General features: G+C 51.3%; 1 protein-coding gene across 1 annotated transcript in view; it reads right to left on the reverse strand.

Moving 5' to 3' along the window:
• The window catches only part of PTPRN2 (protein tyrosine phosphatase receptor type N2), a gene marked incomplete at both ends in the record, with an annotated part of 672,304 nt that overhangs the window by 452,056 nt on the left and 194,168 nt on the right, over positions 1-26,080 (reverse strand). The window contains one exon of the mRNA XM_082845910.1: positions 7,493-7,595. Within this exon, the coding sequence (XP_082702036.1) occupies positions 7,493-7,595 (103 nt within the window). The remainder of the gene's footprint in view (positions 1-7,492; positions 7,596-26,080) is intronic.

The raw sequence follows: 26,080 nt of genomic DNA on the forward strand, positions 1-26,080 counted from the left end.
CCACCGTCTCAGCCAGCGCCCCCCATGTGCAGAGGAATGGGGTAGGGGCGCACTGCGTGAGGGGGTCGTGCTCACGACGGCACATCCCGACTCCCGGAAGCTGTGACCGCGTGGGGTTCCGTGGCGTGGCATGGCGCGGCGGGGGGCAGAGCGGGGGGCATCAGCTTGCTACTCAGCTGACCCTAAGGGGGGCCCTCCCGGTACCCCAGTGTGACCACAAGGTCCTTAGAAGAGGAAGAGGGGGTAGAGGGCTGGTGTCAGAGTGATGTCAGGAGAAAGACCTCCAGCTGTGAAGGACGGGGCGCGAGGACCGCAAAAGGCAGGAAGCAATCCCGAGAGGCTGCTTGGAAGAAGGGGCCTTGTTCTTGGGGGTCTCTCTTGTTCATTGCTCTGCCCAGAATCTGCACGGGGACCAAGTCACCGTCGGCACTGAGAACAGCGTCCACTGAAAGAACAAGCCTGGCACCTGGCAGGCTCTGGGGTGGCGCCGAGCCCGCTTTACAGCTGTAGCCTTTCCCACCGCTGGCCCTCAGATGGCACTCTTCCAGCGCTAGGAAAGCGTCTCTGTGACTAAGATCGTTTATCACTGGGAGTGAACTTCGGAAAGCAAACTGGTTATTGTGGTGAATGGCAGTGATGCAGATTATGGACTTACTTGGAAAAACATGTCTTGTTTTCTTTTAAGAAAATGCACTTTTTAAATTATATAAAACACAGTACTCAGTCCCTGTCAAACTCTTTGACAGCCACAGACACTGTCTGTGGGGAAAGTGCTGGACTACACACGACCTCAAGCTGTGCTCTGTGCCGGGGCTCAGTTAACGTGCGGTGACTTGTGAATCATAAATAACTGCACACAAGTGCTCCCTGATGTTTACATACAGTGTACGTGGGGTTTCCTCACCTACTAAGCCCATTTGATCTTCATGTAAGCAGATATGGGGCTTTAAGTTTGCTCTATTTTCTATTAACCGCCGCAAGTGCCCTAGATGTGAACAAGAATATCCCAGACCACCAGAAGAGGAAGAGCTTACACGCCGTTGATGTGTGGTTTCGGCACGTGGGAAGGGCAAGGACGCATTCGCTGTTTTCTTCATTTATTCCCACCTTTTCTCTGACTTTGTATTTGGAGAGACATAGCTTTTGATCTTCACTTTTATTTACAAATGTACCAAATGTGATAAAAGCCATGCTAATTGTAGAAAAGGAGGTGTTCTTACGTGCAGAAGTGGACGTCCTGCGGCTTCCTGGCCTGGATGGGGTGGGGTATGGCAAGGCTTCCTGGCCTGGATGGGGTGGGTATGGTGGGGATGGAAAGGCCGTAAGCGCGGGCAGAGGGACAGAGGACGCGTGCGGCCTGCGGCTACCCACAGCCTGGGAGCTGAAAGCAGGGCCGCGTCCAGCACAGCAGGGCTGGCTCGCTGTTCGGCCGCTGCCTCTCGCTGTGGCCAGAATACAGCCCACGGCCTGTGCCCGGAGGGGGCCACCCGGCCTGCCCAGGTCACCTCAGAAGATGTGCGCCAGCCCCAGGCCCGGGAGCCTCAGGGCGCCGGAACCTCTGTTACTGCGGCTGCCCGGCCTCTACTCCACTGCACACCGGAGCCCGTGTCCTGCGCAGCTCAGGACCCAAGCGAGACAAGCTCCCTGGGTGCCCCAGGTCAGGATCCCGATGGGCTTGGGTCTGCCGCCCCGCCGGCCTGGTGTCGTCTCAGACGACAACCTGAGGATGAAGAATCATCGCCCCATCGTCCAGCTGAGGGGACCGAGCCCTGGCGCATCAGCTCTGGTTGCGCCCAGAAGCCAGACAAATAAAACCGGGCTTCTTCCCAGTCGGGGATCTATAGGGTCAGCGGCCCCGGCCACACCCACTCCTCATGGGGACGGGACGTCCGTGGCCTCTTCAGGTCCAGGACGGCGTCCTGTCTCCCAGGCTGATCCGGGCACTCTGCCGCAGTCCAACAGTGAGAACGGTGCTCTGTAACGGAAGTGACCTCCATCCTGATGGCAACGAGGCGTCTGCAGTGACCGAGGGTGGGGTCACCACGCGTGCATGCCTGCATGCGTGTCTATGAGGGTACGTCTGTGTGCGTCTCTGTGTGTGTCCGTGCATGTCTGCGTATGTGTCTGTGTGTGTGTCTGTATGTGCCTGGGTGTGTATATGTATTTATCTGTGTGTGTGTCGTGTGTGTGTGCGTCCGTGTGTATGTGTGTGTGCCTACGTGTGTTGCAGATGTTGGGTGAGGCTGTGTTACTACAAATAAAGTGCCTGTTTGCTAACAACCATATCCACTTTCAGGGACCAGGAAACAATGTTTTAAGTATTTTATATCCAGACATGACAATCTGTTCCTTACATGTGGGCCTTTACTGTGATTTAGGGAAGGTACTGGGGTTTTAGGCGGGTGTGTACCTCATTGTAGATTTCCCACTTGGAGTAACGGAGAACAGGCTCCCGGCTAGTGATTCCATGTAGAAAGTCTCCTTTTCAAGAACGTTAGGGGTTTGATATCTGTACGTGTTTCATAAAAGCTGGGACTTACAGAAAATCTTCACGTTTGTGTCTTAATTATTGCGATTGATAAAACTGTCCTGTTTTTATTTCTGATGCCCTTTTCAAGTTACACTGGCTCAGACTTAACAGGCATATAAACGATCAGGGGCTGCACGGTTCTTTGCACCTCAATCACGGCTACGGCTTCCTTGACCAGTTTTTAATGGATGAAATTTCATGTTCTGGGTGTAATTTAACTGAAGTCAATTTACTTTTCTGGTACTTTATCTATTGTTCTCACTAATTGCTAATCAATGCAGATAGAACCACCTCATAAATGTGTCTTGAAATTGTCTTATTCATCTTCCCTGCATGTCCGCTGCTGGAGGACTGTTTGTGACACTGTAATACGTCACAGCAGCGAAGAGCGCGTCCATCTCTGTGTGTGCGACACTGTAGCAGTTAGCTCTCCGACTGACTTTGGCCCTGTCGTTCGGCTTGAAGTAGGTCACAACTTTCTAAGTGTACATTTTCTCCCTCAAAAGACTAAGAATGTAGTCCCTACACGCCGGTCTCCACTGGTCCCTTTCCCACCTCCTTGCACTGACCTTCAGGCTCCAATAACATGGGATGCTTTAAGCTGTCACCCAATGTGCTCAGGGAAAAAAAAATCCGAATTATAAACAGAATCTTTGCAAAGAGCACACAGTGACCTGGTTCTCACTCCTTTCTCCATAATCCCAACCTTGTCTAATGATCATTTCGGTGCCATTTTATTTTTCACGTAAACAGAATTCACGGCTCAGTCATGTCCTCCATAACATTGCTGCCCACCCCACCCCCATCTGTTCTGGCCATCAGGGGCCTCAGCAGAGGGTGTCCCCAGGCTCCCGGCGTCTGTCCCTCACGCAGCATCCACGACACGGCTTTGCCTCTTCCAGGCTCTCAGGCAGGCTTGCTCTGCTCCCCCCAAGACTGGGGCTGGGTGTCCTGACACCACACTCTGAGCTTACTGCTACCTCCTGCATGTGTCACTGGTTTGGAGCCAGTTCCTTCATCTCTTTTGAGGTCACCTGTCCTGTCACAAGATTGCTGACTGTGGATATTCACACATCTACAGGGTACAGAAAGCTCTGGAAGTTCCCTGTGGAATGAAGGTCAGGCGGGATTCTTGGTCGGTGTGGTTACCCACGTAATAAACAAAAGTGTCACAAGACCCTTCATGCCTGCCTTCCTTCTTTAGTCAACAGCTCTGGGCTGGACACCCACTTGTACATGGCATGTGCCAGGCGCCAGGGATGCGCTGGGAAGGGGGTGGGGGGTCCGAAGGTGGGATTCCTCCATTAATAGTGACTCAGACCTGTCACTTCAAAAACTGCCTGGAAAGCCTAAAGGTGATGGCCACGGACTGAATTTGAAGTAAGATACATAGTTACAGACACTGAAGATGGTGAAAGTAAACCAGTCACAGGCCAGAGAGGGAAAGAAAGAAGCAGAGAGATCAGGGGCCTCTGGCCAGAGGGGCTGTACAAAATGCCACCTGACGTCATTTATAAACGCTGCATGCAACGTAAGAGGCTCCAAAGGGCTGCATGCAAAGTAAAGAGGCTCCAAAGGGCAGAATTTTAAAGGATTAATTAGACGGCAAAACAGAGACGACACAGGAATGGTAATACCGATTTTAGAAAAGTGGGATCAAGACGAAAAGCACTGAAGATGATGAAGTCTCCATTTAAAAACGGCAGCAGGTGTGATGATCCGCCGTGAAGGAGAAACGCTGCGAGTGCGTACGGGCTGAACGTCAGAACCCGAAGTGTGTAAAGCAAAGTATGTTAAAAATGGAAGGAAAATTTATGGAAATAGTTTCTGTCTGAGAAATTTCAATAAATAAAAATATAAATAAGGATATTTGATTTTGAGTAACGTAATTTATATTTATATGTAATTATAAATTTTATATATCATTATAAACTATATAAAAATCCGTACACTGTAAATAGTGGATACAATAGTTTTTTTTTACACGGGCCTCTCACTGTTGTGGCCTCTCCCGCTGCAGAGCACAGGCTCTGGACGCGCAGGCTCAGCGGCCATGGCTCACGGGCCCAGCCGCTCCGCGGCATGTGGGATCTTCCCGGACCGGGGCACGAACCTGTGTCCCCTGCATCAGCAGGCGGACTCTCAACCACTGCGCCACCAGGGAAGCCCGATACAATAGTTTTTTGAAGTATCCATTGAAAATTAATAAAAGTGTGCTATAAACTAGGCCACAAAGAGAACCCCAAATTTCTAAAAAGTTAAAACTGAACATGTCACATTCTCTAACTAAAATGCAATAAAACTAGACACTGATTTAAAGTCTAAAGACAAGAGCACATAAATATGAACAAAGGAAAGAGCCTACACTTACTGCTCCCAAAGGATATAAAATTACAATTACAGATAATTTAGAACAAAAGCAAATGAGCCCATCAACATTACAGGATGATGCCAAAACCACGCTCATAGGCGAATGCATAGCCTTAAGTGATTTCACTGCTTTTTAACAATGAATAAATAAAATTAAGAACAAAACTTTCAGTTCAAGAAGTTTCATAAAAACAATAAATCTAAGAATGGTAGAAAGAGAAAAGTCCAAGAGATAATTATTGTTAAAAATTGTGTTAAAAGGGTAAAGAGAAAAATCAATGGCAAAGGTGTGATAATTACACATACAGTGAATGACTTTTTAAATTATAACACAGTACTGTGACTCGCACGAAGTTAACAAATTTGGAAATCCCTATGAAAAGGACAATAGTTCTCTGCAAAACTGTAAAATCTATGAGCATATTTCACCAATAATCTCAGAAGACAATGAAAGTGTTATGAGATTTACCTACAAAGAAAGATCATTTAAAAATATATACCAGGCAGCAGACAATTTCAACACTAAAGAAAGTTTTGCAGAAGGTTTTTGAAAAGAAGGAAAACTATTACGTGTGTATCATGACGATCCTGTAACCTTGACAAAAGCTGAGGAAGAAGAGGGTGGGTGACCAGGATTCCTGTCACCAGGCAGAGGCCCCATAGGACACACGGCATCTCCAAACGGGACGTCCAGCAGTTTAATAAAGGAACTGTTCGCGAAGACAGAGCAGGACCAAGAGAACCGACAGGCTGACGGTGGAGAAGGGCTGGGTCTATGGGAGGGAGGAGTTAATGGGTCACAGCGGGGGTCCAAGCAGCCATGACCTTGGCAGAGCCCTGGGTGCGATGCCTTCCCGCCCTCCCAGCCAGGGGTGCACCACGGCCAAACCCATCCAGCCCAAGGCCAAGGACCTGCTGGTGCCGCCCAGGAAGCCCATCTCTCCGGGGCAGAGCAGGCGAGGGGGGAGGGAATTAACACCCTCAAGGAAGAAATTAGAACTCCCACCTCGACAGGGCTATGAGCTCCCTTTCCGCTGGCAACTGTACCTCATGCCATCTACGGAACAGACCGGAAAGCTACTTCTATAAAATATGGCACGTGAAGAGTTACTAGCCTTCAATAACAAGACTATGCAGAAAGAAACGAAGCAGAAAAATACAAAAAATACTTTGTATGTGGACAAAGGTCACGCACAGGAAATCCATACAGAGAATTCCAATCCCTACATATGTGTACTTGTAAACTTTTAATCTCACTTGTAATCTAAAAAAGCGAAGTAACCACTTTTCATAATGAATGGACAATTATTTTAAATGACAATATTAACGCTGGTAAGAACGTGGTGACCCAGGTGTCTGTCCGTGCTCTCACCGTGTCTGATTTCTCAGGGCTGTTCTCTCTGGAAGTGCTCTTTCCCTGACGACAGTCTGGCCTTTCCGCCGTACTTGCTGACTGTCTAGACTACGTAAAGAGTTGTTCCTGCTCCGTCTGCCCAATTCTCCTGTCCCTCTGCCCTTAGGCCTCTTCAGTGGAGGTCAGGGCTGTCTGGGACAGGTACATCTTCACCAGGAGGGAAGGAGCGGCGGGCGGTGCTGAAATGCCCAGATGGCATTGAAAGACCAGCGTGACGAGTCTGAACTCACCCAGATGAAAATGGAAATTCAGGATAGCTTGACTTTGGTTTTTGTGCTTTGTTTTTACGGAACAGACTACAGTGGCACACTCTCCTTGTTAAAGCTCAGTATACCAGCAAGAAAGACAAAGGACAGCTCCGACCCTCAAGAAACTCACGGTCTGGCCAGTGAGAGCTGCCACGGTGAACGTGCTTTCACGTTTGGTGCGTTTAATCCTGCAGGACCTGGTGGCCTAGCTGCTTCCTCGGCTCCGCAGCACGGGCAGGAAGGCAGACGGCTGACGTTTCTGTCACTGAGATTATTTTAACTGAGGCTACGGACAGAGAAAACTCACTCTCTGAGGGAAGAGTGGACTTCCAAGCGAAGCCTGGGGGGAAGGTTGTCTCCCTGCTGTATAAATGCCGGCTCGGGGTCGAGGCGGCCCGCACCCGGCGCTCTGTCCGTGGGCCGAGTCCTCAGCTGCCGGGGTCTGTGTCCCCCCTGCACGAGTGGGCAAGGCGTCTGCACCTCCGCACGTGTGCAGAGACGACGAGATGGAATGAATCCAGCTCACACGGGCTGCCGTGCTTGGGGAACAGCACGCCTTTCACGGTTTAATTTGCTTTTTGTACTGAAGTGGACATAAATTCTTACTGGGAAGTGAGAATTACTGACTCCTCTGCTTTCCACCAAGGCTCTGAAGATGCAGAGCTTCCGAGGGTCTCAGGAAGGCGGGGAGGACCTTGGGGCACGTCTGCTGGTGAGGACAACCCCTTGTGGGCGGGTCGCTCCTACAACCTGCCCCGGGGCAGGGCCAGCAGCCCGTGGGGGGAGTCCCTGCTGCTCCGTCACACACGTTCCAGCCTCCTGGAACGTCTACACAGAAAGACAGGGCCCTTTGCCGCGTGAAACAAGGAAAAGGGCTGGTGGATGCCGGCGTGGCCGCCGGCGAAACGCCGTAAACCGAGCCCACTTTACCTGGCTGCGCCGGAGGCCTCTGGGCGTCGCGGGGAGGTCTGGGGAAGGCTGGCGAGCTCCCGCGCCATCACGCGCTGGGTGTAGCCATCCTGCCACGTGAGACCTGCGGGGAGAGTTGCAGGAACTGCGTTAACGACATGGAAGTCGAGCCAGAGCTCCCGTTTCCGTCTCTGAGTAACCGCTGCTGTTCCAGGTGTTCTCCCACAATGTCATCCATCGGGCGAGGTCCCGCTCACTGCAGTTTATTACGAGATCGTCTCCTTACAGAAATTCCAGCCCTCTGCGGCCCCTCCACCTGAAATGCGGTGGGTGCTTTGCTGTATGCAGGGGCCGGCTGCTGCAGGGCAGGGGCGCGCGCCGCCGTTAGAAGAGAGGCTCCAAGTCAAAGATGCAAACTCTTCTACCTGGAAAGGTCTGGTCACAGCAGAGACATTCCTCACCCAGAAGCGCGCCTAGTGGCCGCCACTCAGCGCCACTCTGCCTCCACGCCCTGGCGACTTGTTCTTCGCGACCCCGCCCTGCTTAAGAGCCACGCGTTTGAAGTGAAATAAGGGCTATTGTTACTGTGAAAGCAATTATCACGGGGCTTAATGTACTGTATCTGGGAGCCAATTACATTATATTTATACTCAAATGTTATGACAAAGAGCTTTATAACAAGGGCGAAGTAGTTATGAAGGCAAAATCCATGTGATTATGCATTAATTACATGCACTGCAGATCACATGATAATTATGCTCAGAATTACCAAATAACCCCTAAGAATAATTATTATGCAATTTGTACATTTTAGATCTTATGGTAACACTTTAGCACTTAGAACTACCCCATGCAATTATCCGTAATTATCTAATCACTAAATATCATGTAATTACAGAGATATATTTTTATGCCCTGTACGAAAACACATTACCAAAATCTTCACATCAGGACCGCTGTGCTTGTTTGTGTGTGTGTGTGTGAGTGCGGTTCCAGAAGGTCCAGAACTCACTGAGAACACATATTCTGGGTGGAATGAAAAGCACGGCTCTTACACATAAGCTGCCTTCATGAACACACTGGAATATGTTTTCAAATGCAAATCTAACGTTTTTTAAAAATTTACAAGCGGCAAGATTCAAGCAGTTGGAATAGTTCTGAATCTCAGAAGGTCCGCTGGCATTATCCAAAGTGGGAGCTGCGGGGAAGTTCGCCCCTCCCCCCCCGCCCACTCCATCCACAGCAACGAGCAAGCGGCTCAGTCTGCGACGTGACGTCTCGAGCGCGGGCCCTGCAGGGCGACCCGGCCCCACTGGCACCGCCACCCTAACTTCAGGACTCAACGTGCTTAATAAGCAAGTTTGTTCCGTTTGCCAACAGCAACTAGAAAACGCCCCACGTGAAATGCGTTTGTGCGGCTATTATCGGTCCATTCCCAGGAGTATTCACAATGGGAAGCACATCTGCAACAGTAGCATAACATCTAGCACTGCTGGCTCGGAAAACGGGCGTGGTTTAACCACACCACTCCCTAAGGGACGGTCTTCACGTCAACATCCACCAGGAAACAGAAAAAATCACGAGCGCAAAAAGAACTTTCTCTGAAAAAAAATCATTTTTACAATTTAAATAACAGAACTTCAGTAATATTTTCATCTAAAGAGCACAGAAGTCTAAGCTGTGCCAACTCTGAGGTCTGTGAGGAGGCCTCAGCTGCAACAGGTGCACCTGATCGAGGTGGTCTGTACGGGCCGTGAGGGGAACCTGAGCCCCAGCCCAGATCTCTCAGCTTTCCTGGGAGCAGGCAGGAACTGGGCACTTGGCTAGAAAAACAAAGGAAGGTGTAGGTCCGGGAGCCTAGACGTCCTCCCTGAAGTTCTCTCCAAGGCCAGTCAGAGGAGGTAAAGCCCTGGAAGAGGGGGTCCGGGCCTGGAAGACGAGAAGACACTTTTCCCACCAGGTACAGCCAGTCCCTGGAAACTATGCGTGTGGAAGGCTGTGCAGTGTGGAAAGAAGACTGGCTCGGGACCCAGGGACCCAAGAAACAGGTGCTGGGCCCCCGGGGTTCCCTTGGGCTGTGATCTCAGACTTGGAACTGAATCAGCCACCGACGCTGGTGCCAATGAGGCCCAGCTGCAGTTACCTCTCTCCAGTTGGAGGGCCCGGGGAGAAGTGACTCAGCACGTTGCAGACAGTACAGCTCCACTCCCACCAAACACCGCAAAGGCCGAGAGGGACTGGGCATCCTCCCTTGTGAGGCCAGAGTGACTCTGCCAGTGTCATCAGAGCAGCCAAGGGAGGGGGCTTCCCTCCCCACTGGGTGGTAACCACCCCCTGGCGTGCCAGTGGAGACCGTGTGGGGAGTTCAGACTCCCACCTACCTGCTGCCCAGCAGTGAGGACAAGAACCCTCCCTCAGGTGCCAGCAGAGACCTGGTGGGGAACCTGGGCTTCGACCTCCACTGCCAGTAACAGAGCCCCTACCCCAGCAGAGCAGAGCCAGAAAAAGCCAGTTAAAACACAAGTTTAAATGAGATCCGGAGACTCACAACATAACACAAAAATGCCCAGGTTTCAACAGAAAACCACTCTTACCAAAACCAAGAAAACCTCAAACTGAAGGAAAACTCAGCACACACCAAACCTGAGATGTCAGCCTTATCTCACAAAGACTATAAGGCAGCCATGACAGAAACACTTAAGTGAACATTCGTGAGCTGGAGACAAATGAAACAATAGGAAAAGCCTCAATAAAGACACAAATATTAAAAAAAAAAGTGAAAATGTTATAATTTAAAAATACAATAACCAAAATAAACAGCTCACTGCACGCACTTAATAGAAGGATGGAGGGGACAGAGAGAGGAATCAGTGACCTGGAAGAGAGAACAACAGAAATCACCCAATTTCAACAATAGAGAGAAGATAGTCTGAAAAAAAAAAAAAAGGGACAGAGCCTCTGGGTTGTGGGGCTATAACAAAAGATCTAACTTTCATGTCATCAGAATCCCAGAAGGAGAGGAGAAAGAAAGCAGGGCTGAAAAGGTACTCAAAAAAATGATGGCTGAAAATTTCTCAGTTTTGGCAAGAGACATAAACCTAAAGATTCCAGAAGCTGAGCACCCCAAGTGCAATAAACCCAAACCTCCTCCAAGGCACATGATAATTGTACTTCTTAAGACCATATGCAAAGAAGAAAATGTTAACAGTAGCCAGAGAAATGACACCTTACCTATGAGGGGAACATAATTCAAATGACAGAGGATTTCTCATCAGAAACCACAGAGGCCACATGAAAGTTCTGAAAGAAAAAGCTGTCAATCCAGAATCCTGAAAGTCTACCAATCCGGATACCTCGTGAAAACACTGTTCAGGAATGACAGGGAAATGAAGACATTCTCAGATAAATGCAAATGAGAGCATACTTTGCCAGCAGACCCATCCCAAAAGAATTGCTATATGAACTTGTCTAAATAGAAAGGTGATGATAGAAGAAACTTGGAACACCAAGACGGAAAAAGAGCATGAAAAGTAAAGGTGTGAGTAAATATGATAAGCTTTCCTTCTTCGGAGCTTTCTAAATTATGTTTGACAGTTGAAGCAAACATGATAACACTGTCTGATGTGCTTCTAAATATACGTAGAGGAAATATTTAAAATAATTATAATAAACGGGGAAAACCATAAAAGGAGGTAAGGTTTCTATACCCCACTCAAAATGGTAAAATGACAACACCAGTAAACTGCGATAGTTTTATATATATATATAATGTATGTACTATCTATACCAGCTACTAAAAAGGCTATCAAGAGATACACTCAAAAACAATACAGATGAATCAAAATGCATTTGTAAAAAACGGTGAACATAACCTAAAGGAATGCAGGAAAAAGAACACAGACAAAAAAATAGAATAGAACAAAAAGATATAATAGGAGTTTAAGTCTTAACAAATCAATAATTACATTAAATATAAATGGGCTAAATATACCAATGAAGACAAACATCGATTGAGCGGATTAAAAATGCATGACCCAACCATACGCTGTTTATAAGAAACTCACTCCAGCTTTCAAGTTGAAGTAAAAGGATAAAAAAAGATATATCGTTAATTAAAGACAAGTAGCAGTGGTTATCATAATAGCAGATAAATTAGTATTCATAACAAACAAAATTACCAGGGACAGGACATAACATAATGATAAAAGGGTAAATCTGCCAAGAAGATATAGCAATCCTAAATATACTCACACCAAGCAACAGGGCTGCAACTATGAGAAGCAGAAACTGACAGAAGTTTCTACATTGCCATCATCCCAATTACCCTCCTAAACATGTGCGTCTTCACCCAATTAAAGTGGACCATATCCTGGAACATAAATAAAACTCAGCAACATGAAAAGGGTCAAAATCATTCAGAGTACGTTCTCCAATCACAGTGGAGTCAAACTAGAAATCAGTAACATAAATATAACCAGAAAAATCTCCAAACACCTGGAACTTAAACAACACTTCTAAACAAGCCACAGGTCAAAGAGAATCCAAGGGAAAAAATACACTGAACTGAGAGAAAATGAAAATACAGCATATCAAAATTTGTGGGGCACAGTTAAAGCTGCACTGAGTGAAGCTTTTAGCACTAAGTACTTACATTAGAAAAAGTCTCAAATCAATCATCTAAATTCCCACATGAAGAAGCTAGGAAAAGGAGAGCAAAATAAACCCAAAGCAACTAGAAGGAAGGAAATAGTAAAGAGCAGAAATCAACAAAATTGAAATTTAAAAACCAGAGAAGTCAGTGAAAACAAAAGCTGCCTTCCTGAAAAGATCAGTAAAATTGGCAAACCTCCAGCAAGACTGACAATGAAAAAGCGAGACCAGTCACAAATTATCAATAACAGCAACGAAACAGGGGACACCAGTACAGACCCTGCAGACCTCATAGGCAACAAACAAGTCTACACACATGAACATAGCACCTTAGACGAAATGGACCCAGTCCTCGAAAGACACAAAACTACTACAACTCATCCAACATGAAAATAGATAATTTGATAACCCTATAACCATTATGAAAATTGAATTCATAATTTAAAACCTCCCCAAAAGATATTTCCAGACCCAGATGGTTTCACTGGATAATTCCACCAAACATTTAAGGAAGAATTAATACGAATTCTATACAATTCCTTCTGGAAAACAGAAAAGGAGGAAATAGTTTCCAATTAATTTTATGTAGCTAATATTAACCTGATACCAAAAGCAGACAAAGACAATACCAAAAAAAGAGAAAAAGAAACCTACATACCAATATCCCTCATGAATACTGACATAAAAATCCATACCATAATATTAGCATATAAAATCCAGCAATATATAAAAATAATTGTACACGATGGGGGTTATTCCGGGGACGCAAGACTAGTTTAATCCAAAATAAATCAATTAATTCAACACCTTTTCATGATGGATATTCTCACAAATATAGAACTTGAGAGGAACTTCATCAACTTGGCGATGAACGTCTACACAAGCCTTACAGCAAACATCATACTTAATGGTGAGAAGCTAGAAGCTTTCCCACTACAATCAGGAAAAAGGCAAGGATGTCCTCTTGCACCACTTTTACTCAACAGAGCCAAAAGTTATCAATAGTGCAAGAGGGCAATATAAGGAAATAAAAGTCATGCAGGTGAAAAAGGAAGAAATAAAACTGTCCCTATTTCCAGATGACATAATTTTCCACATGGAAAATTCCAATGAATCTACAAAAAACTCCTAGGATAAATTATTTTTCTATATTAGCTATGAACACACTGAAACTAAAACATTATTTACAGTCACTCACAAAGTAAAATATTTAGGTGTAAATCTAACAAAACATGTGCACTGAAAACTACACAATGTTGATGAAAGAAATCAAAGATCTAAAAAATGATAGACATAATGTGTTCATGGACTGGAAATCGCAGCATAATAATGATGTAAACTCTCCCCAAATTGATATACAAGTTTAACACAATTCCTATCAGAATCCCAGAAAAATTCTTTGTAGATACAGACAAGAAATTTATGTGGAACAGCAAAGGAACTAGAGAACGTAGAACAATTTGGAAAAAGAAGAATGAAGCAGGAGGAATGATTCTACCTAATAATTCTATACCTATAGTCTTATTAATAGGCCTAGTAGTCAAGGCCATGTAGTACTGGTGGGAGGAGACTCAAAGAGATCAACAGAACAAAACAGGGAACCCAGAAACAGACCCACACAGAAACGCCCAACAGATTTTTGACAAAAGTGCAAAAGGAACTTAATGGTCGAAAAATTGCCTTTTCAACAAATAGTGCTGGAGCAACGGAGCATCCAGAGGCCAGAACAGGAGCCTTGACACAGGTTTCATGGTTCACACGAAAAGTAGCCAAAACGGGTCACGGATGTAAATGCAAAACATAAAACAACAACAATCTTAGGGGACTAGAAAGATGAAAACCTTTAGAGCCTGAGGCTAAGCAGTAAGTTCCTAGACCTGACACCAGACATCGTCCATAAAAAGGAAAACTGATAAACTAGATCCCGTCAAAATTAAAAACTTCTGCTCTGTGGAAGGTCCTATTAAGAGGAGGAAAAGACAGAGTGGGAGAATATAATTCAAACTACATATCCAACAAGGGACTCTACTATCTGGAGTGTACAGAGCACTGAGAATTAAACATTAGAAAATCCAATTATAAAGTGGACAAAAGACATGAGGAGACATTTCATCGAAGAGGATGTGCAGATGGCAAATAAGCACACAAAAGGCTGTTCCACATCATTGGCCGTCAGGCAGACGGAAGTTAAACACAACGAGACATCACTGCACACCTCTCAGAAGGACTGAAATGAAACGTCGCGGCAACACCAAATTCTGCCGAGGATCTGGGGAAACTGGGCCACTGTTACATTTCTAGTGGGACTGAAAACTGGTACAGCCACTCTGGAAAGAAGTCTGGCAGAGTTTCTTAAAAACGAAACACGCACATCATACAACTGAGCAATTGGACCCCTGGCCACCGATTCCAGAGAAACGAAGACTTAACGTTCACACAGAAACTTGCAAACAAATGTTTATCGCGGTTTCATTTATAATACCCCAAACGGGAAAGAGCCCAGATACCATCCAGTGAGTGAGGGTTAAACAAACAGGTCCATCCACACCACGGACCAGTACTCAGCAGCAAAAATGACGCAGGGAGTAAAAGGGAGGGACTGCAGACACAGCCACAACCTGGATGAATCTCCAGAAAATTCTGCCGAGTGGAAAAGCCAATCCAAAAAGGTTATGGTGTGCTAGGGCAGGGCTTGACACGGTTGATGAGGGCGCGAGTCCAGCGAGGGGGCAGAGGCGGGTGGAGGGTTGGTGTGAGGCCACAGGAGGCCCTGGACACCACACGAGGAAGGGCTGGCGTTTTCTGCATGCAGTACGGAGCCTTAAAAACGTTCTGAGTAGGACCAAAAAAAACAACTATGTCTTAGAAATATGATAAAATAACAACATGAAAAAATTTTTAATTTTAAAACAATAAAAATATCTACCCATGAGCCAGGCACTCTTCTAAGTACTTCCTGTTTTTATCCTAATGATTTGTGAATAATGAGTTAAAGACAGTAGAGAGAAGGAAAAAAGCATTGGGTAAGAGTTGTAAAAATTGTCTATTTTGGGCTTCCCTGGTGGCGCAGTGGTTGAGAATCTGCCTGCCAATGCAGGGGACGCGGGTTCGAGCCCTGGTCTGGGAAGATCCCACATGCCGCATAGCAGCCAAGCCCATGAGCCACAACTACTGAGCCTGCGCGTCTGGAGCCTGTGCTCCACAACAAGAGAGGCCGCGATAGTGAGAGGCCCGCGCACCGCGATGAAGAGTGGCCCCCGCTCGCCGCAACTAGAGAAAGCCCGCGCACAGAAACGAAGACCCAACACAGCAAAAATAAATAAATAAACAAAAATTGTCTATTTCAAGAGACTATGAGGTTGGGCTCTCAAGGACTGATGGTGCAGGTGGTCTGAGCTGCAGTAAAGGGGCAGGTGAGGTCAAAGGCTGGCAGCTGCACCACTAGGAACAAAAAATCTTGAAGGAGGAGGACGGACCTTATGGGGGGGACCTCACAAGGAGAGGGGACCTCACAGAGGAGAGAGAGGGGACCTCACAGGGGAGAGGGGACCTCACAGAGGAGAGGGGACCTCACAGAGGAGAGAGGACCTCAGAGGGGAGGGGGGACCTCAGAGGGGAGGGGGGACCTCACAGAGGAGAGGGAACCTCAGAGGGGAGGGGGGACCTCACAGGGGAAAGGGGACCGCACAGGGGAGGGGGGACCTCACAGGGGAAAGGGGACCTCATAGGGGAGGAGCGACCTTACAGAGGAGAGAGAGGGGACCTCACAGGGGAGAGGGGACCTCACAGAGGAGAGAGACGGGACCTCACAGGGGAGGGGGGACCTCACAGCGGAGGGGGGAGGTCACAGAGGGTGGCCCTCAGCGGCAAGCAGGTTTTGGGGGGAGAGCAGCGCTGGCAGGATCTAGGCTCATGGGAAGACATGGTGGTAGGCACCTGGAGGCCAACCTTGGCAGGAGCTGCCTGTGCTTGGAGAGGAGCACAGCGCTCCGAACCTGCAGCAAGGAGTGACCTGGGAATGTTATGGAGGATGACCCCAGGTAGAAAGGGGCATCTTCTCGACAAGAAACGTAAGGTTGACCATAGGCGTCAGCCAGTTCTCCTTTATGAGGAGAGTCCAGACTCACAGTGTATCCCTGAGGCTGCGGGTGTGAGCCTGGTCCGGAGACCGGGGAGCTCCAGGTCAGAGGCAACAGAGTTAAGGCCCTGAGAGGGTTTAACTCAGGTTTTCATAGTTGTGGAAGATCCAGGCACTGCAGTAAGTAGTAAGTCAGGCTGGAACCTGCACATCCGGGACTTTCACAGATGGTACCATATGGTCAAGATAATTCTCTCTGCCTCTTTGAAAAATGTTTGCAGAGACAATTTACAAGCCATACAAGAAATCAGTCTTGTTATTATATATTCACACTTCATTTTCACATTGAAAACTGTGATAATATCAACTTATTTATTGAGTTGGTTGTAAATAACTTATTCATCCCACCCGGTAGCAAATAACTTTCCACCTGAAGGTTCCCAGGAGTCAGGGAAGCAGCCTGCCTGCGTTTCCCTGGCCAAGCAAACACTATTCATCAATTTAAAAGAAAGTGGAGACTTCCCCGGTGGCTCAGTGGTTAAGAATCCGCCTGCCAATGCAGGGGACAAGGGTTCGATCCCCGGGAAGATCTCACATGCCGCAGAGCAACTGAGCCCGTGTGCCATAACTACTGAGCCCGTGCACCACAACTACTGAGCCCGCGTGCCTAGAGCCCATGCTCTGCAGCAAGAGAAGCCACCACAGTAAGAAGCCTGCACACCACAATGAAGAGTAGCCCCTGCTCGCTGCAACTAGAGAAAGCCCGTGCACAGCAACGAAGACCCAGTGCAGCCAAAAACAAATAAATAAATTTAAAAGATTAAAATATTTTTTAAAAACAGAAAGTGGGTTTATCTGGCAGCAAAAGCAGAGCACGGCAGGACTCAGGCAGGGCAAGGAGTTACCCCAAGGGTCTGCTCGGCCCACCTGCCCACTGCAAATGCGTTTTTCCTTCCCTGACTCACCGTCCCTCTCAACCCGACATGAGTCCAAGCAGGAGTCCTGTTTGCTGGAAACTACCTTATTCCAGAGCTCAGGTTTCTGACTCATCGCTCTGTGACTCCCTTCCCGCCGTTCATTAATGGGAACTTCCTCCCTACTGTACTGCAAGTCCCCCAGGAGGGGGCCAGCTGGGGCCTTTCCCCCGGGACATGAGCTCCACCAGCCCAGCAGCAGCCTTAGCATTCCAGCGAGTGACTTAGCAGCGAGAGGGCCTCTACCGCAGGCCTTGAGTAACAAAGGACCCTGGAAGAGGCCACAAATCAGGGACCCAGTGACATGGGATGTGGGACAGAGGCGGGGCAGTGCTGTGACAGCAGGTGCAGACCCCACGCAGCATCTGTCCACGGGTTGCCCGATGCTGAGCCCAGGCCGCGTCACGCCCCTCCTGGAAGAGGCTGCAGGCGCTCGTGGGCCCAGAGACCCCTGTGAGGCCACCACCTCCTCTGCCGTCAGTCACAAAGCAGTAGGTCCTCCGTGCCTTCGCCGGATATCAGGAAACTTCACAAGGGGGAGTGTGTCGGCCTCACGGGGCTTGCAAACCACACCGGCCAGACAAGAGTGCGCAAGTCTGCTTTGGAGCGACACAGAAACACGGTTGCAGCCACGACCCTCACAATGAGCCCTGGAGCCTCGTTCTCCTCTCCCTCCCATCTCCCCTCCCCTCCTCCCTCCCCTCTCTCCCCTCCCTCCTCTCTCCCTTCCCTTCCCCTCCTCCCTCTTCCCCTCCCATCTTCCCTCCCCTCCCTCCTCTCTCCCCTCCCCTCCCCTCCCCCTCCCCCCTCCCCTCCTCCATCCCTTCCTAAGGCTGATGCTTTGTTTGCTCCTTGCAACACCTGCGCCCTGGCCATCATCCCGTCAGGAATGTGCGGGGCACAGGTGAGCGCTCTCGCCCATTTTCACTACTGCCGGGTCAACACGGGGACCTGACTATCCCCGGCGCTGCTCCACGGTCCCCAGCCACCACCCTCATCTCACCGCAGACTTCCATTTCCAGAATAAGGACACGTCAAATGATGTCTGAGTCACTTCACACGGCTCTCCTAGCTACTGCCTGGGCGGGTGCACGAAGTGAGACTCGTGTTGCCACTGCTGGACAGGGCAGAGACGAAGCGCAGTCACCACCCAGCGAGACGACAGCAGCCCCGAGTCTCCCTCGGCCGCCTGGTGATGCAGCCTCGCTAGCCACGGGCACCTGCTCGCGTGAAGAGGGCGCAGTGGCAACGTGGAGCTGGAGAGTCTGACCCGACAAGCAGGCCATTTGCAGTCACCAGGGAAGGACAGGGTCCCCACGGCCAGAGCTACGCATTCCACGCAAGAGGGAAAAACACCAGCGGGAAGTTCAGGGAGCCAGGCGGGCTCCCGTGCACCTTCAGTGGGACTCAGCGCGTTCGTCTCAGGCCTGCGAAAACTGGGTTAGGGTAACTCCACTTCCCCCCTGTTAACAGGCCCAGTGAAATGACTGGGGAATATATGAGAAAAAGGGGGAGTCACAAGGACATAAATGCAGCAAATTGCTCTTTTAAACAAGTACGAGAAGGGCGGTAGAGAGAGCAAGGCCGTATTCAGTGCTATCAAATAAAAACCCCAAACACAGCCCTACCAGAAAGGCCGGTGTGATTAAAGGCTGCATCTCCTTCAAACTCTGCACTTACCGGAGCCTATTACTCTGCTGAAGACCCATTCAGCGGGGAGCCACATTTTTCTAAAAGCAAATGAGAAAAACCCCATTAAACGATTGAGATAAAGTCCTTATTCTCAACCATTCATGAACGGAGCAGGGAGTGAGTGCAGGCTGCGTTGACAGCCTGGTGGAGGGCCCCGTGCGAGTCCAGGAACTCTTAGGATGTCACTTCCAAAGCAACAGACCCCAAGCACATCTGTGGTGCTGGCTCACACAGTCTCACGCAGGCACCCTCGGGCTAGAGCCCCCGTAACAGTGGTCTCTGTGCTGAGGACCGGCAAGCACGCAGGTCTACCTTCACAATGGAGACTTCACGGTTTTCCAGCTCATGGGATTTTATCAGTTCTTTCCAGCACCAGGCTGGGCTTGGCAATTTCAGAGCAGACTGTTGATGGACTCCGCCTTTTATTTCCAATCTTTCACTGCCCTCGATACAGACTTCAAAGTACAAGTCATCCCAGCCACACTCACCATAATGACACTGTTTCCTGAAATTCTTACCCCTCTGGTCTGGGTCCACCGGGGAAGGATTCTACCGGAATCCTGTGATTGATTTTAAATTCACATTCTATGGCCCACAGGTCTCCTGATGAGAAATCACAGCTTCGGGGCCCCTCAAGTGCTTACTGAGTAGGAAAATATTTCGGAACATTTTTTAAAGTCAAGGAGATGATACAGCTTCAACGTTCCTAAAAATGCATGTGGACCTGCGAGAAAAGGGGCCTGCAAGGCTCCAGTGGGATCTGCAATCTCTCAGACACAAGATGTGTCTCACACAGGAGACCAGATTTCCACTAAGCTGCTTGTCTTCTTGCTTTTGCTGTGGAGGATTAAGCACTACTGAGTGCTAAGTACCTGCTCAGCAGCTGTCTCCACTGAGGACTAAGCACTACTGGGCACTAAGAGGACTAAATACGGCCGGGGACTAAGTACCTCCTCACAGCATCCACTGAGTCCTGACCCCTGCCTCTCAGATGGCACCTGTCACTGCCCTCCCTCCCTCCTTCCCTTCTCCCGCCACGGCCCACGTCTGCCTCTGACCATGGCTGCAGCACCCGGCCCTGGGCAGAGAGGAAGTGGCCTCCTTCCCAGGGACTCGCACGGTGGCTCCTGCGCAGTCAGGAGGGCAAGTCGAGGCCCCATCCAAAGGGCATCTCGAGTTCAAACATTCCTGGTCCCGTCCGGCGTGGCATCCTCCCTGGGACTTGGAAGAACTCCCACGAGGGCTTTTATTTCTTAACTCAGAAGTGCAGAAAATGAAACTAAATTTCAAAATGATGCTTTAGGGCAGGGGGTAGCACGAAAGTACCTCAAAGTAGAAACAAATGAAAAGTGAGAGAGTCCAGGCACTGAACTGAAGCAGAGGCTGAGAATTTCCCACAAACGTGTCTTGCTTACAAGTACCAAACAGGAGACAGAAAGAGACGTGGAACATTCAGACACTGTGTTGTCTGATGTGCGTATGAGTGTGTGAGTGTGCGTGTGCATGCACGTGAGAGTGTGGGTGTGTGCTTGCATGTGTGTGCGTGTTAACGGGAACTTTCTCTGAGCCTGTGTGTGGCCGATGTAACAAATGTGTCGTGGGTGCTGAGGGGGGGAGAAGGGGAGGGGGAGGGGAGGGGAGGGGAGGGGAGGGAAGGGGGAGGAAGAGGGGAGGGGGAGGGGAGGGGGAGGAAGAGGGGAGGGGGAGGGGAAGGGAGGGAAGGGGGAGGAAGAGGGGAGAGGGAGGGGAGGGGAAGGGAGGGGGGAGGGAAGGGGGAGGAAGAGGGGAGGGGGAGGGGAGGGGAGGGAAGGGGGAGGAAGAGGGGAGGGGGAGGGGAAGGCAGGGGAGGGAAGGCGGAGGAAGAGGGGAGGGGGAGGGGAAGGGAGGGAAGGGGGAGGAAAATGGGGAGGGGGAGGGGAGGGGAGGGGAGGGGAGGAAGAGGGGGAGGAAGCCCCACCACCCTCAGTCTGCCTGTTCCAGGCAGTGGCGTCACCCATTCAGGTGACCGGGTTCCTCACATGTAAGAGGACCGGCTCAAGTTTGCCTCAAGCGTTAAAGCAGACAAAATGTGTTTCATTTACACCCGGAATGCTGCTGTCCTGTAACCCGGGTATCCATGGAGACGTGTAATGTGGGAGGGGAGAACCCATGTGACCGGAAGTCACCTTTCAAAAGAGGCCAGGAGAGCCCCACATCCCAGCTGTTCCCACGCATCCTGGGGGGCCCACGCGAGGAGCTCGGGCGCCTGCCGCACGGGAAGCCTCCCGGTGGGCGCACTGTTTCAGAATGAGCTCGGCTGACAGACTGAGCGCTGTGGCCCGTGGCCTTGACTGATGAGCTGGTCAGAGAGCCGCGCCCCGCCCCACCTGCGTGGCCGCAGAGAGCCTTCACCCGAGCAGATGCCTCGAAGCAGAACAGAGGCTCCTCAGCAGGAACCGCGGATACGGATGGAACTCCGCACGTCCAAATTCAGGGCGGTGGGACCGGCTCACACACCCTCGGTGCTGTTCTCCCAGGCTTGGACAGGATCCATATGGCTGTTGGCAGGACTCACGAGCCGGCACAGGAAGCAGTGGGCACAGCACGCACGGCAGCCCTAATGCTCAGTCCTCGTTACCATCCACCTTGCGCCACGAGCACCCTCAGGGTAGGCGCCTGCCTGACCGCCCCCCCCCTCCCCAGGGGGGAAAGCCTCTCGGAGGAAACATGATTTCCAGCTACATCGAGGCACAAACCGACAAGAGTGGCAGCAGCGAGATTTTCTGAGACGCCTTCTCCACCTGTGGGCATAAATACTGCATGATGCTACCTCCAGTGATGACACAAGACCGTGTGACATCAGGACACATTAAAAATGGATAATCCGGGCTAGGCTGCAGCCACAGATTGATGGATTTATTTACTAGACTTATTTAAAATACACATTTCTCCTGGCCTCTGGGTACAGGTAGCAAAATATAAATACCCCACAAAAATTAAAGTCGGCACTTAAAGGGGGAAAGGGCGCCAGCGTGTGGAAACGACAGTGCAAACCCGTGGGGGGGGGGGGTCTCCTGATGACCCGGAGGCAGGTTCCTTGAGGGGAGCGATGAAGGGAAATACAAGGTGCGTGGGCTGCGGGCTTGTGTCCCTCAGAATCCATGAGCCGAAGCCCAGCCCCCAGGGGATGTTCCTGGGAGGAGGTGAGGCTTGGATGTAGTCTTGAGGGTGGAGCCCCCCTGGTGGGATCAGTGCCCTCAGAAGAGGAGGAAAAGACTCTCGCTCCCTCTCGGCCCTGAGAGGTCGCCTGCAAGACAAAGTCAGAGCCCTCACCACCAGACACGCATCTGCAGCACCCCGACCTTGGCCTTCTGGCCAGCACATGGTGAGCAGTGAACGCCTGCTCTTTCAGCCCAGCCTGGGCTTCTACCCAGAGCCAGAGCAGAGTGAGACAGAATGTGTTCAATAAACAAGGAAGCCTCTGCTCCCCACCCTCACCTCTGCCCTGGTTACCACGGGCAAAGGGGACTGGCATCCCCCAGCCACCCCCCTCGAGGGACGCAAGCCCTGCCCCCAGCCCGAGGCAGGGGCTCTGGGGAGGCGGCCGGCAGAGCCGTGGCATCACATAATGGGACGGATCGGGGTGCGGTCACAGCTGAGCACCGAAATCGAGAAGGGCTAGGCAGTTAATCCAGTGAGGTCGAGTGTTGGACAGAAAACAGCACGAGCTCCCTAAAGGACGTGGGCAATGGGCAGACCCAGTCCGGGGCCTCCGCCTGCCCTCGACTCCATGCCTCCCACAGCGCCAGCCACAGACGAGGTGGCTTAGACGCTGGGCAAACAGACCTGCTTCCCAGATGGACGCCATTCATTCAGGGCGGTCTGCTCCTTCTTGCCTGAACTGAGGCCTGCCGGGTAGGAGCCAGTTTGATCCAGAATTCCTTACTTCCCACTCACGAGCCAAGAACCAGAGACAAAGGGGAAGGCACGACTCCCCTGAGTGGGAATTCACTGTGCAGAGCAAATCAAACCAGAATTATTCTACCTTTTATTTCCAAGTGCTTTAAATATGTGTTGTGCGCTAACACTGGGGGACTTTAAACAAAATAAACGCGTGCGTCTCTGCTCCCATTAAACTGACCGGATCGTGCAGACCCACCTCGGCCGTGTCACTGTCTGGGTGACCCAGACCTGGACGTGCGTAGCTGAAGCTGCCCAGGCCGAGCGAGCAACCAGAGCGGGGCCTGGTCATCAGTCATCACTGAGTAGTTAAGTTAGTTAGTTGTTAGTGCATTCCTGTCACAGGACCCTCTTTTAGAAAGGAGAAGAGATGCGCCGAACGCAAGCCTCCTAGCCCCATTCTTGGCAGGTCCCCGTGATTACGCTCACGTGTGTTCCTTCTACAAAGAACCCTGCACAGAACCAGGACACGGTGCCCCTGCCCCGGCCAGCACAGGACAGCCTGCCTGCTGACTCTGCTTGTGTTCCTTCTACAAAGAACCCTGCACAGAACCAGGACACGGCGCCCCCCGCCCCGGCCAGCACAGGACAGCCTGCCTGCTGACTCTGCTGCTGCCCTTGGTGGCTGCTGGGTCCACAGCTGGGATCTGGGACTTCTCCGAACAAAGGCGCCCAGTGTTAAAAATGCTCCAGAAAGAGGCAGACATTGAGAAAATGGCTCAAAGAAGGGTGGACCGACTCTTGAAACGACACTGCAGAGGTTCACACACCTACTGGGCGACGGCGAACAGCCCCAGCGAGTACCTAGCCAGACACTAAGCACCACAGCTGTCTTCAGAGGAGCACAGACCCTCTGCTTCCCGGAGACGCAGATGGCCTTTGACCCCACATTGACGGAGAGGGTGTGGGCTTAACTCCCCACGGGACAGGGGGCAACGTCAGTCACCTTTGCTCCTGGAAAACCAAGTACTTCAACTTCCTTGAGCCCTGAAATTTATTTCATAGACAAACCTGCTTTGTCTAGCAAAACAGACCTGAAAACTAATAAGAAATACAAATCGTAGAGTTACAGGGAAACATCTGAGATGTGGGCTCATCCCAGGAAAAAACTGAAAAGGGGATAAAATTAAGGCTCCGGCTGTTTCCTCGGCATCCCCTCCACACCGGCCTCCCAGCCTCTCCTTCTGTGGGGCTCCTGTCCATTCCTGACACCCAGTGTGCCAGAACGTCCAGGCCCTCCCAACTAGGAGCCCACGCAGGCCTGCTAGGACACACATACGTGCACACGTGCGTGTACGCAGAGACGCAGGCGTAGGCTTCTTTGAAAGAACCCGCTCGAGGCTATGGTTTCCCCACCAAAAGAACACCAATAATGGGGTTTCACCCGAGCATATTTGGGAGAAATACTGGGGCCTCTCTGACCCTTCCCGCAAGCGTCCCGCAGGTCACACCACAAAAGAAACACAGACACACAGACCTGCCCTGTTTGAATGTGTTCCCCCCGAAGGGCCAAGCTCCTAGAGAAAAAGAGGGTTCACGCCCAGGGCAGCCTCGAGAGGAGCCCCCCGGACCTCAGGGCAGGGAGGTCCTCTTCCTTATCGGGATCACGTCAGTTGTCACCGTGAGGAGCTGGCAACGAGGCGAAGCCGCCCGCACCGCGCAGGGCAGCGGAGGAGAGCGCGCACCGGGGCTCGGGCGCCGGGCGGCTGCGTGTGGGCGCGCGCCCCTCCCTGCCTGGACGTCCAGCCGGTCCTCCCAGCGGCCCCGGGCCTGCTCTGCCCCCGCCCCCGTCTGCGTGTGGCTGCGCGCCCCTGCCATCGGACAGTTCTCAGCGTCACCGCCTCACGTCACCCACTGGAACACGACGTGTTGGAACAGTCGCTGCAGCACCCTTCTGACTAGTCTCAACTTTGGACGCTGCAGCCACGGCCCCCAGCGAGTCGGCGGTGATGTTTCATCTCATCCGAGGGCCCTGGTCCCCGTGGGACGCAGCATCCGAGGCTCTCGGGGAGGAGCGGAGGGTGGGCTGGCAAGGGGGTGGGGCTGCCTGGGGCGCCCTGCAGGAGAAGAGGAGGGGCTGCGCCGCGGAGCCCCAGCCACGGCCCCCACAAGCAGCCTTCAAGGACCTTCCACTCAGCAGGCGCCGATCCAACCCGCGCCGTGGTCCCAGGTGCCCGGCGCCGCCTCGGCGAGCCCGCGCCGAGCCCTCCCTGCCCTCGTGAGAGCCACAACTGCCCGAGGCTGCGTCCTCCCTCCCTGACAGCACGTTCACCGCGCTGCCTGGCTAGGTACACGGCCAAGCTCCAGCCGGGGGCCTGGGTAGCGGGAGCCCTCTTGCTAGAACGGGCGGCACCCCTAACCCTTTAGAATAAGCCCTGCTGAGCCCCTCCTGCTCAGGATGCCCTGGAGGGTCCGCTCCACGAGGAGAAACGCAGACCTCACACCTCCTTCGGGAAGGCCTGGCGGAGCCCAGGCTGGGACCTGGACCCTGACCCCGTCGCGCACAGCAGACCCGAAGTCCCGGGAGTCTGTGGGCAGGAGATCAAGGCGAATCAGAGGCGGTGTAAACAGGAAAAGATGGGCCCTCCTTCCAGAGCAGAGGACAGTGGCACGAGCAGGTCCACACACGGCTGCCCCCCACGGCCCAGCCTTCAGGGGAAGGAGGCTCCCTGGGGTCTAGCCTGGACGCGGGGTCAGAACAAGAGATACTTCGGATGGGACTAAAGGAAGTGTGTGGGTTAGACAGTCAGAGGGCAAGTCGGGGGAGAGGGGGACCTAGTGCAGGGCTGCCTGCCACCTTCGGGGGGTAGCAGGAGGGAAGGGGGCCTAGCTGGCCTCCTGAGGCCCTGAGTGTGTGGTCGGGAGGCGCGAGGCCGCGAGCGGGAGGGACGGGAAGCGTGCGCGCCGGGCGGGAGCTGCACCACTGCGGGAACGTCCGCCGTCCTAGACGCCTGGCTTGTCTCCGGCTCCTGTACCACAACAGTGCTGAGCAACCCACACAACTGCAAGGATGCGCGCAGGTCGCTTCTCACGGCGAGGTCGCCGGTGCAAATGGTACCTGAACTCGTAACTGAAGAGAGAATGACAACTTTTCCTCCCAGCAAGTTGTACCGATTTAAATCCCCATCAACTATGTATGGGAGTTCCTTTTTCCACACCTCTCCCTGGCACTGGGCACCACCAAAGGTCTCATTTCTTGTCGATCTTAGAGTGAGGAATTCTGTCCCTTTGTTTTTGCCTGTTTCTCTGATTACGAGTGAGGCTGAGTTCACACAC

Source organism: Leucopleurus acutus (assembly GCF_964270905.1).
Source record: "Leucopleurus acutus genome assembly, chromosome: 9".
NCBI classification, from domain to species: Eukaryota; Metazoa; Chordata; class Mammalia; order Artiodactyla; family Delphinidae; genus Leucopleurus; species Leucopleurus acutus.